Source organism: Macrotis lagotis, chromosome 3 (assembly GCF_037893015.1).
Source record: "Macrotis lagotis isolate mMagLag1 chromosome 3, bilby.v1.9.chrom.fasta, whole genome shotgun sequence".
Lineage (NCBI taxonomy): Eukaryota > Metazoa > Chordata > Mammalia > Peramelemorphia > Peramelidae > Macrotis > Macrotis lagotis.
In genome coordinates this window covers 39,393,163-39,411,226 of record NC_133660.1, presented here as the reverse complement: position 1 = coordinate 39,411,226, position 18,064 = coordinate 39,393,163, and the positions used below count along the sequence as shown (strand labels likewise).

Below are 18,064 nucleotides of genomic sequence, written 5' to 3'. Positions count from 1 at the left end.
GAACACAGGTTGGGAATGATGGAGAAAGGGAGACTAGGAGAGATTAAGAGTTCCAGAACTGGGAAGAAAATATCATGGGAGAGAAATGCTGTTGTTACTCTTTGAGTTGACTCAGTCACAGCAGAGATGCCTGCTACATACCTGGAATGAAAATTTGGGTGCCAAAGAGTGCGAATCGCGCCCTGAGATATTTGCATCATGCTGGCATCAATCTGGTCCTGTCCAGATTTGGTTGAATGCCAAGACTGTGGTCGGCTCCTGGGTTCACTGCACCTGGAGAGAGAAATGGAAAAGCATCCCTTCAGTTTCAGCAATATCTATAACATAGATGTCTCATGAAGGCTAACACATGAAGTTAGAAATTTAAGTTGGTATATTTTTATGTATCTCAAGGCAACAAATACACACTTATAAAGACTCTAGAGAAGATGTCTACCACTGATTCTCTTATTGTTCCTACTTGCAAATCTTCAAATGGCCAAACTAATCTAATGTGGCTAACGTAATCATCATCAGTCATTATCATCATTCTATCTCATTTGGCTTCAATTGTTCCATGGGCCAAATATGTGAATAATAATTTTTGTTTCTTTGTATTCCTTGGCCAGTCCTAGGAAGATGAGTTATTGTCTACAGAGGGGTTGAGTTCCTCCTTCCTTCTAGATAAATTCAAATGTTATCATCAGGGGTGGCTAGGTGGCGCAGTGGATAAAGCACCCGCCCTGAAGTCAGGAGTACCTGGGTTCAAATCTGGTCTCAGACACTTAATAATTACCTAGCTGTGTGGCCTTGGGCAAGTCACTTAACCCTTGCATTTGCCTTGCAAAAAAAAAAAAAAAACAAAACCTAAAATGTCACCATCATTTCAAATTCCTGGGAGGAATCAGGTAAGGGTAAGCAGCTAGTTGAGTACCAGGCTTCTTTTCTCCTTGGGCTAATGAGAGTAGATCTCATTCTGATCCTAGAGTTTGCAAAATTGCCCTCATTTTTGTTGTCTAGTGACTTTAACTTTGGACAATCTAAAAAAAATGCAACAGGAGAATGTGGGCCTGGTTGAAGTTGAAGACTTCAGAATGCAGAAGAATGAGTTTAGTGAATGATGCTAAGTCAGGCATGGCATCTCTGTAACCTGGAAATCTTAGGTTTTTTTTAAACTTGTACTCTCTTATTCCCTTTTGTAGAATGGCTTTGAATCTGACTGGTCTCAGTAATAAACTGATACTTTAATCATGCTTTATGCTATATAAAACTTTTTTCTATATAAAGTGCCTCTTTGTAATTTGGATAATTGTATTAAGAAATGGGAAGCAAAAAATAGTTGTGGGAAATGCAAAAAGGGGAGGCCCTCAGAGAAAAGACATGTACTCAAAATAAAGATATTCTTTTATCTTCATAACAACTCTTTGAGTAGATGCTATTACTATTCTCAGGTGAGGAAACTGAGGCATATGGGGGTTAAGCTCAGGTTTACAGGGTTAGTAAATGGTTGGTTCTGTTGTCAAGAAGATTCTGGTCTTTTTTAGATTCAAGTCCAGTCCTTTATTCATTGTAGCCCCTGGCTGCCTCATGGGAAGGGAAAGTCTACAGATTTCCACATATCAACCCTAGAGAAGACTTTTGCCTTGGAGGAAAAAGGACTTGTTTAAGGCTCATATACTCAGCGCCCCCCCCCCCCCATCTTTCTAGAGAAACATCCTTCGCATGCTCAGTCCTCAAATCTCACCCGACTTTCTGGGTATCTCTAGATGCCATGGTCCTCTCTGTCTAACCTGTTCAGTTCTACCTCAATTCTAGCTTCAACAAAAATTATTATGCACAGATTTGGCCCAGTTCTGATGAGAGGAACCTGAGGACTAGGGATGAAGATCACAGAAGTGAACACTGAAAAGACTATTTGATCTTTGAATTTTGTGCCAAGCTCACTGAGAAACATGAGATCAGGTTCAACTTTGTACTGTTGATGTCAGTCAATGGTACAGAGATTGCCTCATTAACTCAGTAAAATTTTGTTCATGGACTCATACTGACCATGCATGCCCAACTAGAGCAACCAGAGGGAAAAAGGAAAAAGATGGCTTACAAAAAGAAAGTGGGAAAAGCTTAACTCAGAACTACAGTCTGTAGGAGAAACAGTCCCACTTAATCCTGGGGTGAGAAAAGAAAGTTATACTGAGTCTGATAGTAGCACAATAGTGGGTGAGTTCTCTGTTGCAGGAGAGGCTTCTCCAAGTTAGGGTATCTTGGTTTGTTTCCAGTTGAGTGGATGAGAAAGAAAAATTGAGGGAACAAGCAGAGGCAAAGAGAAAAGGTAATTAATACTTTTTGTAGATGAGAAGTTAGAAAACTCTAAGGAGTCAAACAAAATAATAATATAATAATAATAATAACAACAACAACAAAAATAAATTCAACAAGGTTGCAGAATATGAAATAAATGCAGGTAAATCCTTGGTAATAAAAAATGATTTTATATTATCAATGCTTTTTTCTTTTTGTCCTTCATTTTCTTTTTTTCATATTTTTATTTTTTATTTTTTGTCTTTTTTTTTAATTTATTTTTTATTCTCATTTTGTACAAATGTTTTTTTTACATTAATAAAATATACTTGTTTACAAGTAAACAAAATACCCCTCCCCCATGAATATAGATAGACTTGCTTGGGCAAAAAAGTAAAGGGGGGAGAAAAAAATTAAAATTAAAAAAAATAATAGTAATAATTGTAGCTATGGCCAGGTGGTGCAATGGACGAAGCACCAGCCCTGGAACCACTAGCACCCAAGTCCATATCCAGCCTTGTAAACCCAATAATCACCCAGCCATGTGACATGCAAGCCACCCGATCCCCACTGCCCTGCAAAAACCAAAAAGAAGGAAAAAAAAGACCCAAAATAAAATAAAATAGTAATAATAGTAGGGGTGGCTGGGTGGCAGACAGAGCATTGGCCCTTGAGCCAGGAGCACCTGGGTCCGAATCTGGCCCCAGACACCCAATGATCACCCTGCTATGTGGCCCCAAGCAGGCCACGCAGCCCCACTTGCCCTGCACCCTCCCCCAAATAATAATAACAAAAAATGTGTTTCAGTCTTTGTTCCAACATCATCAACTCTGTCATGAGTGGATCACATTCTTTATAAGTCCATCACAAAAGTTATTTCCATATTTTTCCAATGTTGCCATTGCTGATTGCAACTCCCTCCTTTCTTATTTCTCCACTACCATGTACTATATTTTCTCTCTCCTTTCACTATGACTCTGCTGTAGGGTCGCTGAGTGGCGCAGCAGACAGATCCTTGGCCCTGGGGCCAAGAAGCCCTGAGCCCCCATACCACCCCTTAGGCCCAGAATCCACCTGGCCCTATAGTCTTGCACAGGCCATCCAATCCCAGCCCCTTGCAAGAAGTAAAAAAAGAAAATGTGTTATATCTGACCACTGTCCCCCCATGGTCCATCCTCTCCTCCTTTATTCACATCCCCACCCCTTCCCCCTGTTCCCCCCTCCTTCTTACTCCAGATGTCTATACCCCATTGAGTATATTTGCTGTTTCCTCTCCTAGCCATCTCTGATGAGAGCAAAGGTTCCCTCATTCCCCCTTGCCTCCCCACTTCCATATCATTGCAATAGCTCATTGTAATAAAAAAATCTTATTATGTGAAATAGCTTGGCCTATTCCCCCTCTCCTTTTTCTTTCTCCCATTCCATTTCCCTTTTATTCTATTGACTCCATTTTTACACCATATTTTATCTTTGAATTCAGCTTTCTCCTGTGCTTCAACTATAAAAGCTCCCTCTACCTGCTCTATTAACTGAGATGGTTCATATGAATATTATCAGTATCATTTTTCTATACATGCAGTTAATCCTCATTAAGTCCCTCATATTTCCCCCCTCTCCTCCAATCTCCATGCTTCTTCACCTGAGTCCTGTATCTGAAGATCAAACCTTCTGTTCAGCTCTGGCCATTCCAAAAGGAACATTTGAAATTCCCCTGGTTCATTGAAAGTCCATCTTTTTCCCTGGAAGAGGACATTCAGCCTTGCTGGGTAGTTCATTCTTGGCTGCATTCTAAGCTCTTTTGCCTTCCGGTATATTGTATTCCAAGCCCTACGAGCTTCCAATGTAGCTGCTGCTAAATCCTGTGTGATCCTGACTGCAGCTCCACGATATTTGAACTGTGTCCTTCTGGCTGCTTGTAATATTTTCTCTTTGACTTGGGAGTTCTGGAACTTGGCTATAATATTCCTGGGGGTTGGTTTTTTGGGATCTCTTTCTCTGTGGGATCGGTGGATTCTCTCCATTTCTATTATGCCCTCTGCTTCTAGAATATCAGGGCAATTTTCCTGTAGTAATTCTTTGAAAATGATGTCAAGGCTCTTTTCCTGATCATGACTTTCAGGTATTCCAAAAATTTTCAAATTGTCTTTCCTGAGTCTGTTTTCCATATCAGTTGTTTTTTCAATGAGATATTTCACATTTGTTTCTAATTTTTCATTTTTTTTGGTTTTGAAGTATTGATTCCTGATTTCTGGCAAATTCATCCATCTCCCTGAATTCTATTCTTTGTCTGAAGGATTTATTCTCCTCAGAGAGTTTTCTTATCTCCTTTTCCATCTGGCCAATTTTGCTTTTTAAAGCATTCTTCTCCCCAATAACTTTTTGAACTGTTTTATCCATTTGACCTAAACTGTTTTTTAGCATGCTATTTTCTTCAGCATTTTTTTGGATTTCCTTGACTGAGCTGCTGACTTCATTTTCATGTTTTTCCTGCATCTCTCTCCTTTCTTTTCCCAGTTTTTCTTCTAACTCCCTCATTTGATTTTCAAAGTCTTTTTTGAACTCTATCATAGCCTGAGCCCAATTTCTGTTTTTCTTGGAGTCTTTAGATGCAGGAGCTTGTGCTTCCTCATCTTCAGACTGAGTATTTTGATCCTTCTTGGGCTCATTTGCAAAATATTTCTCAATGGTCTTCCTCTTGTTTATTTGTTTGTTCATTTTCCCAGCCTAAGCCTGTTTTTTGGGGGTGCTTCCTGAGCTTTTGGGACACTCCCACAAGGGTCTCAGTGTGTGAGGTTCTGTCCTCCCTCCTGGTCTGTGAATGACCATATGCGCCCCCCTCTGCCACGGGGCCGAGGTGGGGGGGCCCTGTTGTTCTATGGGGGGGCCTAGACTGCGATCAGGATCTGAATGTGGTCAGAGCCCCAGAGTCCTGTTCCAGAGGCAGAGGACAGAGCTCTGCATTCTCTCTTCACTCCCCTCCCTCAGCTCAATGGGCTCATGCCCTGGGGGCTCCTGCTTACTGGCTCCACCTGCTTCTGTTTCCGGGTCTAGGCTGCTCTCTATGTGCCCTGAGGGCTGGGCTCCAAGTGCTCACGGCAGAGGTCCCCCGCTGCTCCCCCACTCCGTGCAGGTGCTCCCCGGGGTGCAGCTCAGGAGACTCCCCTGCTGCTGTGAGCTGAGGCTCCCAGTGCCCTGGGGCTGCCTCCGGGAGGCTGAAGTTCCTTGGCTCTGGCAGGCCACCCCTCCGGCTAGCCGCCTCTCCAGCTCTGGGGAGCAGAGCCTCTCTGCTCTTTTCCAGGTTACCTTGAGTAGAACTGCCTCACTGGGTCCCTTTGTGGGTTCTGTCTCTCGAAAGTTTAGTTAGAGTCCTTAGTTTATGAGTTTTATCAGAGAGCTTCTAAGACTGGATCCCTTCATGTCGCCATCTTGGCTCCGCCCCTCCTGTCCTTCATTTTCAAAGGAAATGATATCAGGGAGCTGGTGACAAGCATATGAGTTGGATTTGAATGAGGGGGCTAAGTCACCAGCCTCACTTTCTCCTCTAGAATCATTGGGTCCAGTTTGAAGAGGACTGGAGATGGCCCTGGATGCAGGGCAATCAGATTTAAGTGACTTGCTCAAAGTCACACAACTAGTATGACAAAATCCAGGAAAGAGTTAAAAAAGAAATGACTTGCCAATCAAAGGAGATATAAAATATTAGAGTCCATCTACTCAATTCACATCCCAAACTAGAATCCAACTATAAAACATTATTTGTAGAAATAAAAACTGCCTTAGTGGCAAAAAAGAGAGAGAAATCTATCAGTACTAGATCTTAAAGTCTATTATAATCAGTGATACACAGACACACACACACACACACACATATATATCACACATGTACACACATACATATACACACACACACACACATATATGTATATATGTGTATATATATATATATATATATATATATATATATATATATATATATATGTCTTTTAGGGTTTTTTTTGCAAGGAAATAGGGTTAAGTGGCTTTCCCAAGGCCACACAGCTAGGTAATTAAGTGTCTGAGGCCAAATTTGAACTCAGGTCCTCCTGACTCCAGGACCAGTGCTCTATCCACTGCACCACCTGGCTGCCCCCAGTTATATTTTTCAAAATGAGTTGATACTAGTTAATAAAGAGACTGATTCAAGTAGCAAATTAGGTAAGCAAAATAGAAGAATATAGTAGCCCAGGATTCAGAAAACCCAAAGTCCCCAAAAGGAATCAATATTTGAGAAAAATTACTGGGAAAACAGGAAAGCTGTTTAGCAAAAATTGGGTATAGACCAAATTCTCACACCACATACCAAGATTAAATCTAAATGGATATGTGACATAGATATAAAAGGTTACAGATGTCATAAATAAATTAACAGACAAGGAAGAAATTACCTTTCAGATCTATGGATAGAGGAAAAGCTTGTGTAAACCAGCAACTGAACATAAATGAGAACATAAACTGAACAGTTTTGGCCATATAAAGTTCTACATGTACAAAAAGATTTTTGGCAGAATGTTTTACTATAACTTCAAACAGAAAGCTAAACTTACCTATTGGAGAAAAGTCACACAAGGGTAAAATATATGAATATAATGGAATGCTACATAGACATGGCATAGTTTTAGAGAAAATTAAAACTATGATTTGAGGCAGAGTGAAGTTAGAATTAGGAAAAACAATATACTCAATGAAAAATCATTAAAGAGGGGGGCGGCTAGGTGGCGTAGTGGATAAAGCACTGGCCTTGGAGTCAGGAGTACCTGGGTTCAAATCCAGTCTCACAACACTTAATAATGACCTAGCTGTGTGGCCTTGGGCAAACCACTTAACCCCATTTGCCTTGCAAAAAAAACCCCTAAAAAATAAAAAAATCATTAAAGAGGAAAAATAGCTTAGAAAGATTTTAGATTCTGATAAATCAAGAGCAAAGAAGATTAAATAAAAATCATACCATTCTCCTTCTGCCAGACAGATGATGGAATTAAAATTTAGATCAAAAACATGCATATTTGGACATGAACAATACAAGAGTTTATTTAGCTGGACTGTGTTTATCACCAAGGTTATTAATTATTTCATTAGTAGGGGAGTTGGAGAGATAGAGGGAAATAGGATAAATGTTGGTCAAAATAAGCTTTTTAAAAATGAAAATAAAATAGAAACAATGTAGTTTAAAGAGTGAGTATACTAACAATGGGATGAAAGAGGTGAACAGTGGAAAAGGGCTCCAAAGGTGGCATTTGAGGTGAATCTTAAAGGAAAACAAAGATTGCAAAACGTAGAGGTGAAGGAATTCATTTTAAGCATTAGAAACATCCAGTGCAAAGGAAGAGAGATGGGAAATGGGTGTCAGTTTGAACTCTCCCTGACTTCAAGGAAATTACATTCCATTGGAGGAGAAAACAAGGGCAACAAGGACTGATCTATATTGGCAAAGAGTTTCTTCACTGGAAATTCTTTAGATCAATGACCTCAGTGGTTCAGTTCCAAATTCCTTTGTAATTTTCCTTGTGAAAATCTATCCATGTAACTCCCTACTCAATAAATCTGTCTTCTTACTGTCCAATGTATTAACACTATTTTTAACATGCTGTTCAACTATTCCCCAATTGATGGGCATTCCTTCAGTTTCCACTTCTTTGCTACCACAAAAGAGATTATATAAATATTTTTGTATATATGAGTCCTTTTCTTTTTTCTCTGAATAATTAGGATTTTCACAGAGTTGTAGTAGCTTTAGGTCAAATGACACATAGACTTTAGTCTCTTTTGGAATAAAATTCCAAATGTCTTCCAGAATGGTTATAGCAATTCAGAGATCAGTTAGTAAGGACATTGGAATAGAGTGATAACCACAGGGCCATAGCCTCTTAGTCTGTGTGCACTGTATCTCAGATCTCATCTTTAGGGAATCAGTACAAGTGTTCTTTGCCCCAGGGCTGAATTTGAGGTATCCTCTACTAGGTTAGCCTAGCAGAGCGGTGACTCCTGAAACTGAAACCCATAGTTTCAGATTCCTCCACCTCATGTGATCAACTGTTCTAAGGCCCTGTTCCCTTGAGGGCTGAGTTCAAGGTCCCAGTCCTGCTATTTTGTTCCTGGGGTCTGGCTTTGCCATACTGTCCCATACTTGGATCTACAGGTCTTGCCCTGTAAAAAGACTGTGTACTTGTGGTTCAGATTTGCGATACTGAACTTGAAAGATGACCCAGTGTAATTTCTTCCTAGATTTTTATCACTGCTTTGGCTCTTACACTCATCAGAGATCTTTATTTGTAGCATATTCAGGGAGACTGGGCTGCAATGCTTTCTCCAACTCCATCATCTTGGCTGGTCTCTGTTTTGTTTTTCCAATCTCATTATACATCATTTCCCTTGGACCATTTGACAACACAGTCTTTCTATCTGTCTTTTATTTTGTACTTTTATTTATGTTCATTCTGCATATAAATCTATTCCCATGTGTATCCTGTGAGGCAAGGCAAATTTCTTGAGAGTATGGATGATTTCCTTCTTTGCATTTGTATCTTTAGTCCTAATGTGTTATCTGATAGATTATTGAAAAATACTTCTTGATTGATTGAAGAATTCCCTGTGCCTTCAGATTTTTGTGATATTTTAAAATATTTAGTAGAAGGACATCTTTTATACAGAACATTATGATGAGTATATTAAGAAAAATCATTATGATGGCTTCTTTTCCTCTATTCTATATTCCTTTCCTTGTCTCTCAATAATCTAAATTTTTCTTTTACATAAAATTTGAACACAACTTTTCTGTTCTGTATCACAAAAGAAGAAAGCCAAGACAACACAATGGGAAAGGGTGTGGGAATTAGATTGTTACACTGTTTCCCTGACTGGACCCTCCTTGGATGCTACAGTTATAAAACAGAGACAGTTGGGGATACTTTTGTTATACCTACATCTTTGAGGTTTCAATTTAACTAAGCTATTGAGTGCCTTACTACCTTCCTTCCACCATACTGGATGAGATCTGTGATACAAAAATATGGCCTAGTCCTTTCTTTAAAGGACCTTTTAATTTTTTTGAGGATAAATAGACTTACTCATACAAAACAAGGAACAGGGCAAGACCATTTAAAATTAATTGCCAAAGTGAAGATGGTCAAGAGTCACGGTACATCAAAGATAAGTAACCAAAGAAGGAAGTGACTGGTATTGCCTGGATCCAGTCTAGTCTTTCTAAAAGAGGAAACTTGAGATGGCTTGGAGATGTGTTGATAGAAAAAGGCAAAAATGCTTGAAAAATGAACATGTTATAATGAGCATTATTCCTTTCCTTTAGCCAGAACTTGTCTAAAGCTATGACCAAACTGATCATATTAAAAGTATACTGACCACCAACTGGATAAAAAGTTAATGATTACCCAGGTGAATTGGCCTACCATGGCCAATGTCACCAAATATAAGGTTAAGTGTAAATTGGGTTTAGTAGAACAATTTAGTCATTTTTCCAGTGTGTTCTACAATCTACTTCTGTTTGGCTGTCAAGGACAGCATCTGGTTCAGGCTCAAGTTCATACAAAATGAAATCTAAGGTGAACTCTGCAAATTAACATTATAGTCATTCAGTAAGCATTTTTTTCAATTTATGAACAACATTGAAGTTGGCCATTTGTGTGATAATAATGTTATCTTTGGATGTGCACCAATGGGGTGATTGAGTCAGTGATACTGATCACTTTGCTCTTCTTTAAACTAGACTAGCTCTTTACTTTGAATATTCTCACTGGCACATTTTCCCACTCCATCTCCTGATTTCCTTCAAGATTCAGCTTATATACCAAGAGAACAATGTTCACATCAACAACATTATGAGATGAACGACCTGGATGGAAGCAACTCCTATTGACAGTCCAGAGAGCTAGGACAACTGTATTAGACTGGTAATGGTCTATATTATCCCCAGCCAGAGGAAGAAAAAAAAAAGAAAAGAAAACACATAGGGGAAAAAGCACCCCTACTGAATCTGATGAATATAAAAATTATCTCTTATGTATCTCTTTCCCTTAATCCTAATTCCTCATGCCAAAAATTACTAATTTATAAATATATTTAACAAAATATATATGTAAAATGCTAACCTGACTGTTTCCTACTGAGGGGAGGGGGATGAGAAGGAAGGGTGGAGGGAAATTTTGTAACTTTGAAATATGCATGTACAAATGGATAAAATTAAAAAAAAGATTCAGCTCATATCCCATCTGCTGCAAGAGTCTTCTCCAAACTCCCTTAATGCTAATTCACTGCCTTCTAAGATTTCCTTCATTTTACCCAGCATATATCTTTGTACATAATTGCCTGCCCCATTAAACTGTGAGCTCCCTGAGAGTGGGGACAGTTTTTGCCTGTCTTTATATTCCTAGTGGACTGACACATAATGGCTTTTAATAAATGATTTTTCACTTGACTTGATGGTTATCTGGTACATTAGCCTGAATGATAGTGTCCAATAATTCCTTTTACCCAAATGAAGGGGACTTAGGGGATACTTTAGAAAGCCTAAGGGTGGGAAGGCTATAGCTTGGATTGGGCTAAATCCCCCTATTGTCCCATGTTTGGATTTCACAGTATCATCTTACCAGAATTCTAGTAGATGGCTTAGTGATCATGTTATCAACTCCTTGTTCTAGGAGTTACAAACTAAGTTCTTTCTAACAGAGGGTGTTATAACCATTAGCTCAACTAATAAGACAACTGGCTTTGTGCCAATTTTTTCATCATCTCTAGAGATCTTAATTGCACCCACAATAGTATTTGCTTCATCATTGATCTCCCACTCATTTCCAAGTTGGTCTTCCCACACTTCTGTGCTGCTTTGTCGGAAGCCAAGGTCTAAAGACTAACTGTCCTGTAGATATTGATTCTTGGGCTAGGGGTGATGGTGGTGATATGTAGACCTAGGCTATCAAACTCATTTACTTTAGGAATTTTAACCACACCCTTTCAGAACATCAAGGAATTGACTGAAATGGAAATTAATTTTTCTAAATTTACATCTATCTATCTATCTATCTATCTATCTATATATATATATATCTATCTATCTATCTATCTATATATATATATATATATATATATATATATATATATATATATCTCCTGATTTAGCTACTTTAAAAGAATTAAAAGGAGGTCTCTATGTGAAGGTCATATTGGAATCAACTAGCTTTGCAATAATAATCCTGGAGGGCTCTCTAAATTAAGGAACTCTTGTAGAAAGAGGTTTCAATGTTAAGCTTCAATAGACCATGCTTTCAGTGGTCACCCTGCTCCAATGACTTATCAGGTTGCTAATTGAATTTCTCTTGTGATATCAGTAGTTCCTTCTGCAAAAGAAATCATTTTTCTCTCATAATGTTGGACTTACATTAGAGTGAGATTATTTTCTAATAGGTCAATGAATAGTTTAACAAAACTATAGGGGTGGGGGGGAGGGAAGCAAGATTAGGGCGTAAACTGTAATAAAATCTTTCTTAAAAAAAACAAAAGGAGGCTTAGTAGAAATGATACTCAACAAGGATAAGGCACTTAGCTTGGGTGGACAACTCTCTTTCCCCCCACATACATAAGCTCCATATGGAAATGGGTATGGTCAGCAGGGGTGGGATATGCAGATGAATTTAGACTTGAATATCCACCATATCTAAGGATCCCTAATTCTACATAAGTGATGAATTTTTATGTTTAGCTGATGAGGGAGCCACAGAGATATCACCTGAAGACACCAGGAAGTTATGGCAACAGTTATGTGTGGTTTGTTTGATAAGACAATCAGTTCTTAGGTACATATTCCTTGCCTTTTAGGGAAAAAACTGAGCCTAACCTATGTGGTATGACAGGGGTGGGGTAGAGCACAGCATTGGTAGATGATATCTAATCACAGATGTAAAGCTCTCAAGAACAAAATTGTAATGATATACAAAGAAAAATAATTTCAATGAAAAATAAATGGAATGGTTGTCTAAAGAGACACACGTCGATAAACTAGGAATCCACCAACTAACTAACTTACATTTAAAAGACACAAGTTCAGAAGATGGAGCAAGAGAAGATAATAGAGAACAAAAAAAAGTATGGGAAGGTCCTGCAAAAATAGCATCAGGAAGGGCAACTAGGTAGTACAGTGAATAGAGCACTGACACTTGGAGTCAGAAGAACCTGAATTCAAATCTAGCTTCATACTGCTATTTGCTGTGTGATCTTGAGCAAGTCACTTAGGCCCCAATTGCCTTCAAAAACAGAGATATAATATAAGGACTGTTGAAGCTCAGAATGAGCTGGTGAGGGAAGCCAAGGACTATAAAAAGGTATGATTTGTTTTTTTTAAAGTTATAAAGGAGAAAAGAAAAAGAAAAACTAATTGGAGCAATTGGAATGAGGTTTGATATCTAAGAAATCAAATCTAATCAACATTCACTATATTTCTGTTTTCCCTTCCAGGAATCCTCTTTGCATTGACAAAGTAATTACAAAAGTAGTTAATTGGGCTTAGTAAATGGAATTATAGTCAGAAAGATTCAATTGTCCATGATAAACAACATTTTACATTAGTGGGAGAACTGGAAAAAGTGATTGCTGAGTCATTATCAGTGACCAGTTGAGATTCTAGAGAACAGAAGAGTTTCTGTGAGATAATCAGAGAAGGGGAAATTCTCTAATTTTCAAAAAAGGGAAGATGAAAATGGTCTAACATTATTGGAAGGGATGGCTCATGAACAGATAGAAAAGAAATCTTCAAACCTGCAGTTAAGATGGCAATATGTAAGGTGACAGAGAAGCCCAGCCTACCCAAACATACTCTGGGAGATATCTGAAAAGGGTCCTATGTTGATTGATTGAAACGCTCTACCACAGGTTGGGTACAAATAGTTCTTACAAAATTTGGAATAGAGATGTCTCTAAATTTGTGCATCTCATTTTGTTTTGAGGTACCACACTTCTACTTTGCTCTTGGAGCACAGTACCTTCTCTGATGGCATGCCATGCTGGACGGTCCTTTGCCAGTGTCTCTCATTCTCCCAATCAATTCCAAAATTCTTCAGGAGACCTTGAAAGCATTTGCCAATAGTAGAGCAAATAAAAGCACATAAGAAAAGCTTCTCAAGCTCATTTAGAACTATACCAGGGGAAGCAAGCAAAGGTAGGGAGAAAGGTTACTTCAGGGAGCTCAGGATGAATTCAGGTAAATAGAACTAAGACCTGAAAACACTGGGAAAGAGAGCTGCTCCAGGGAAGTCAGAACAAATTCTAGTCTACAGATCAAAAGACTGTGAGTTGATGAACTGGGCCTGAAGCCAGCAGGTCTCTGAATGAAGATGCTCCAGGGATACCACAAATGAGATCCTGGTCCTGGCCTGGCAGAACAGAAGGAGGGGACAGTCAGTCTCCTCTATATGGAGACAGCCACTGGATGTACATGGTCAGATCCATGGTAATAACACAAGACCTTCATGGCTCAAGGACAGCCTGTCAGGGCTAGAGGAAGGAATGGAACCAATTCTGATTGGAGACTTTGTTAAAAAAGATAGACAGGTAGAGACTGAGACAAAGCCCAGGAACTGAGTCAGAGGGTGAGAATAATGGGACCCATCATATCCATCATGGCAGCAACCATAGCATTTAGTCTACACAGGGGACAAGATCTAACAGAATTTTGTCAAACCATTCAAAAATGCTAAAAGGGACGGACTTGCTCCTAATACAAAAACTCAAAGCAAGAACTGAGACTGAAATCTAAGCAAATAGGAGAAACTTAAAACACTAAAAGTTGAGAAGTACAAAAAGTAAATCCAGAAGAAGGTAATGCCATAACAAGTACAAAGTCTCAGGTAAAAAATCTCAGTCATAAGAACTATAAAAAATAGCCAGAAGAAATGGGGAGGAGAAAAAAATAATTGGTAACAAAATTAAGAACGCATGGAAAAACAATAGAGGATGGCATAGCTCAGAATAGAAAGTAAATAATTTATTCAAGTAGTAGACTTCCTGGAATGAAGCAAACCAAATTCAATGACTCCAAGGAAAAAAAAATGAAATATTAGAACAAAATAAAAAATCATGATTAAAAGATAGATTTGTGGCAAGGTAGATTTGTACTTTGAAAAAAAAATCACTACTACCACTTTGAAAAGAAATCAAGGAGAAACAATTGAAGAATATCAGGCCTCTGAAAACCATGACCAAATGCCAAAAAAAGAAAAAAAAAAGAAAGAGAAAAATACCAACTTTAACCTCCAATCCCTACAACTCCAATACAGACTCCACATTTCAAGAAATCATAATAGGGGGGCAATTAGGTGGCACAATGGATAGAGCACCGGCCCTGGAGTCAGGAGTACCTGAGTTCAAATCCGACCTCAGACACTTAATAATTACCTAGCTGTGTGGCCTTGGGCAAGCCACTTAACCCCATTGCCTTGCAAAATAAAAATAAAAAGAAATCATAATTGGGAGGTTATCCAGATCTAGTAGAATCAGAGGGGAAAAAGAAAATAGAATATAACTGAAAAGGGTCAAATGATATAGTTCTTACTAGAAAATGGTATGAATGGCCAATGTTCCAACAGAATCAGAATCTCAGAAATGAAGAGTTGAAAAGTACTTTTCTTTTAAAAAACATTTTAAAATTAGTTACGTTATGAAAGAGGAAATAAAACAAAAAAAAAGCCACAAGACACAAAAAATAGTGAACAATAGGATGTTTTGATTTACATTCAGACTCCATAGTTCTTTCTTTAGATGTGGATGGTGTTTTCCATCATGAGTCTTTTGAAAATATCTTGAAACACTGTATTGCTGAGAAGAGTTAAATCCATCTTAAATGAACACACAATATTGCTGTTACTGTGTACAGTATTCTCCTGCTGCTTACTTCACTCAGCATCAGTTCATACAAGTCTTTCCAGGCTTTTCTGAAATCCACTTGCTCATCAATTCTTTTTTTTTCTTAAATTATTTTATTTAATATTTCCCAATTGCATTTTTGGGGAGTAGACAATGAGGTTAAGTGACTTGCCCAAGGTCACACAGATAAGTACTAAGTGTCTGAGGCCAAATTTGAACTCATCTCCTGACTACAGAACTTGTACTCTATCCACTGTACCACCTAGCTGCCCCTTCATCATTTCTTATAGCACAATAAGTACTAGCTCTTTTCAATGGTCACAAAGGGAGTTCAATTTGATAAAAACAGGGAAAAGATTTTTTTTTTTACTATTTCACTGTTTTTTGTTTTTAGGTTTTTGCAAGGCAATGGGGTTAAGTGACTTGCCCAAGGCCACACAGCTAGGCAATTATTAAGTGTCTGAGGTCGGATTTGAACTCAGGTACTCCTGACTCCAGGGCCGGTGCTCTATCCACTGCACCACTTAAGTGCCCCTATTTCACTGTTCTAAGAAAGAAAAGACAAGAAAGGGAAAAGGCATATACTAGGGAAGAAACAAAAAAGAAGATAAGACACTTCATGAACCTCACTCTTATATGAGCTAGAAAAAGAGAGTTGAAGATGATGCAGAAAGAGGAATAAGGTCTAGTCAGAGCAAAGAATAAAAATAAGCAAAATAAATTTCCACTTCAGAGGGTGGATCATAAAGGATGAATTAGAAAGAGAGAACATACAAGAACCAAAGATTGGGAGCTGTGCTTAGAAAAGAGAGGAGAGGCAAAAAATTGTAGGGAAAAGACCACTTTAAACATAGATTATTTGTGTTAGGGATCTACCTCTTTCCCAAGCTCCTTCTACATTGCAAATAATGGGGGGAAAGAAGAAAAGGGATGAGGACCTGATGGAAATGTAGAACTAACAGGTAGAAAGAACCATGATCATGGATGCAATGAACTTTATAAAATAAGATAATGGTAGACTGGATTAGAAAGCAGAGCCCAACAATATGTTGCTTACATAGAACATACTTAAATATAAATATTCCCACAGAATTAAAGTGAGGGAAAAACAGAATTATCAAAACCATATCAATTACAAAAAAGGGGGGAAAAAGAAAAAAATTAGGGGTAGCTATCATGATCTCGGTCAAACGGAAAATACATAGTTAACAGAGATAAATAAGGAAATGCTTAAAAGCACCATAAGAAATAAAATAAAAAATGAAGTATTAATGTTTAACATATGTGCTACAAATGACCATATATTTCATACCCCAATACTTCAAATTAGCATGATACTAAGTAATAAAGTGAAAAGTCAATTGAATTATGGGGAGAAAAGCAGCATATAATAGTAGGCAACCTTAATGTGTCCTTTTTTGCATCCAGACAAATCTAACAAAGAGAAGTCAAGTTTAGGCCTTGAAAAGAATTTTAGAAAAATTAGATATGATGGATCTCTGGTGATTATTGAGTAGGAATAATAAATCAACCAATAAGCATTTATCTGTTATGTGCTTAGCATGTTAGTAAGTTTTATGGATACAAAACATAATATAATCCCTAATTTCAAGAAATTTCCCTTCTAATGGAAGAAATAATAAGTATATATATACATATGCAAATATGTATACATTAAATAGAAATAAAATACAAAAATTGCAAGAGAGACAGTATAGCATAGTGGGTAGAGAGCTGACTCCAAGAATTTGGAAGACTTGGTATGTGCCTTTGCATTTCAGGCCTCTATATAACTAAGATTCCTAAGTAGTAAAAAAAAAAGTTGGAAGAGAAAGTTTTCATTTGAAACTCCTTACAAAAAATGAAATCCTAGGTCCAATTCCTGCCCCACTGATATACATTTATCATTATACACACACACACACACACACACACACATAAAATAAACTAGTTGGTGGGATTGGGAAGAGTTTCAGGGAGAAAGTAATAGTGCTTGGACTGTGTCATGGAGGAAATGAAGGATTCTAAAAAAAAGGAAGAGGTGAAAAAAGAATGCTTTCCAGGCCAAGAAGATGATCAGGGCAAAATTAGAGAAATGAGTGATGGAACATTGTGAGGCAGGAAAAAAGTCATGTTGACTCTAGATATATTCTTTTTTTTGAAAGACAACTGGTGTTAAATGGCTTGTCCAAGGCCACACAACTAAGTAATTATTAAGTGTCTGAGGTCAGATATATTCTTAATATTGCAAATTTTGTATTTGTTGTCATTTTTCAGTTGCATCTATCTCTTCGTGACTCCATTTGAGATTTTCTTGGCAAAGATACTAGAGTGACTTGCCATTTCCTTCTCCAACTTACTTTATAGATGAGGAAGCTGAGGCAAATAGGGTTAAGTGACTTGCCTAGGGTCACACAGCTAGTATCTGAGATCAGATTTGAATTCAAGAAAATGAGGCTTCCTGACTCCATGTCTGGCACTTTGCTATGCCACCTAGCATTTATCTAAAGCCAAGATCTACTACTACTATCTATGACATAAAAATGCTAGATGACTTTCCTTTAAGGTCAGAGCAAAGGAAGAGATTGCTTGTCACCACTATTATTTAATATAGTTCTAAAGATAATAGCTCTAATAATGACAAGAAATGAAACCAAAGGAATACATATTGGCAAAGAAGAAACAGTGATTTCTTTTTGTAGTTGCATCAGTAAACTTTGTAGTTAACTGGAAGAACATTACTCAAAAATTAACTAAAATAAGTCAGAATTCCAGTAAAGAAGTTAATTCATCAGTCTTCTCTTATGTTACCAATAAAACCCACTAGGAAGAAAAAGAAAAACAAATTTCACTTAAAACATCTACAGAGGGTATTAAATTTATT

General features: G+C 37.8%; 1 protein-coding gene and 1 long non-coding RNA gene across 6 annotated transcripts in view; one reads left to right on the top strand and one right to left on the bottom strand.

The window, feature by feature from the left end:
* SHROOM3 (shroom family member 3) overlaps positions 1-18,064 on the bottom strand; it is a 247,547-nt gene that overhangs the window by 39,034 nt on the left and 190,449 nt on the right. For all 5 annotated transcript variants that reach the window (XM_074228540.1, XM_074228541.1, XM_074228542.1 and 2 more), the window contains one exon: positions 142-273. In XM_074228540.1, coding sequence (XP_074084641.1) covers positions 142-273 — 132 coding nt within the window. The remainder of the gene's footprint in view (positions 1-141; positions 274-18,064) is intronic.
* LOC141517497 (uncharacterized) overlaps positions 1-18,064 on the top strand; it is a 42,963-nt gene that overhangs the window by 20,089 nt on the left and 4,810 nt on the right. The gene's annotated exons all lie outside the window — the stretch shown is intronic.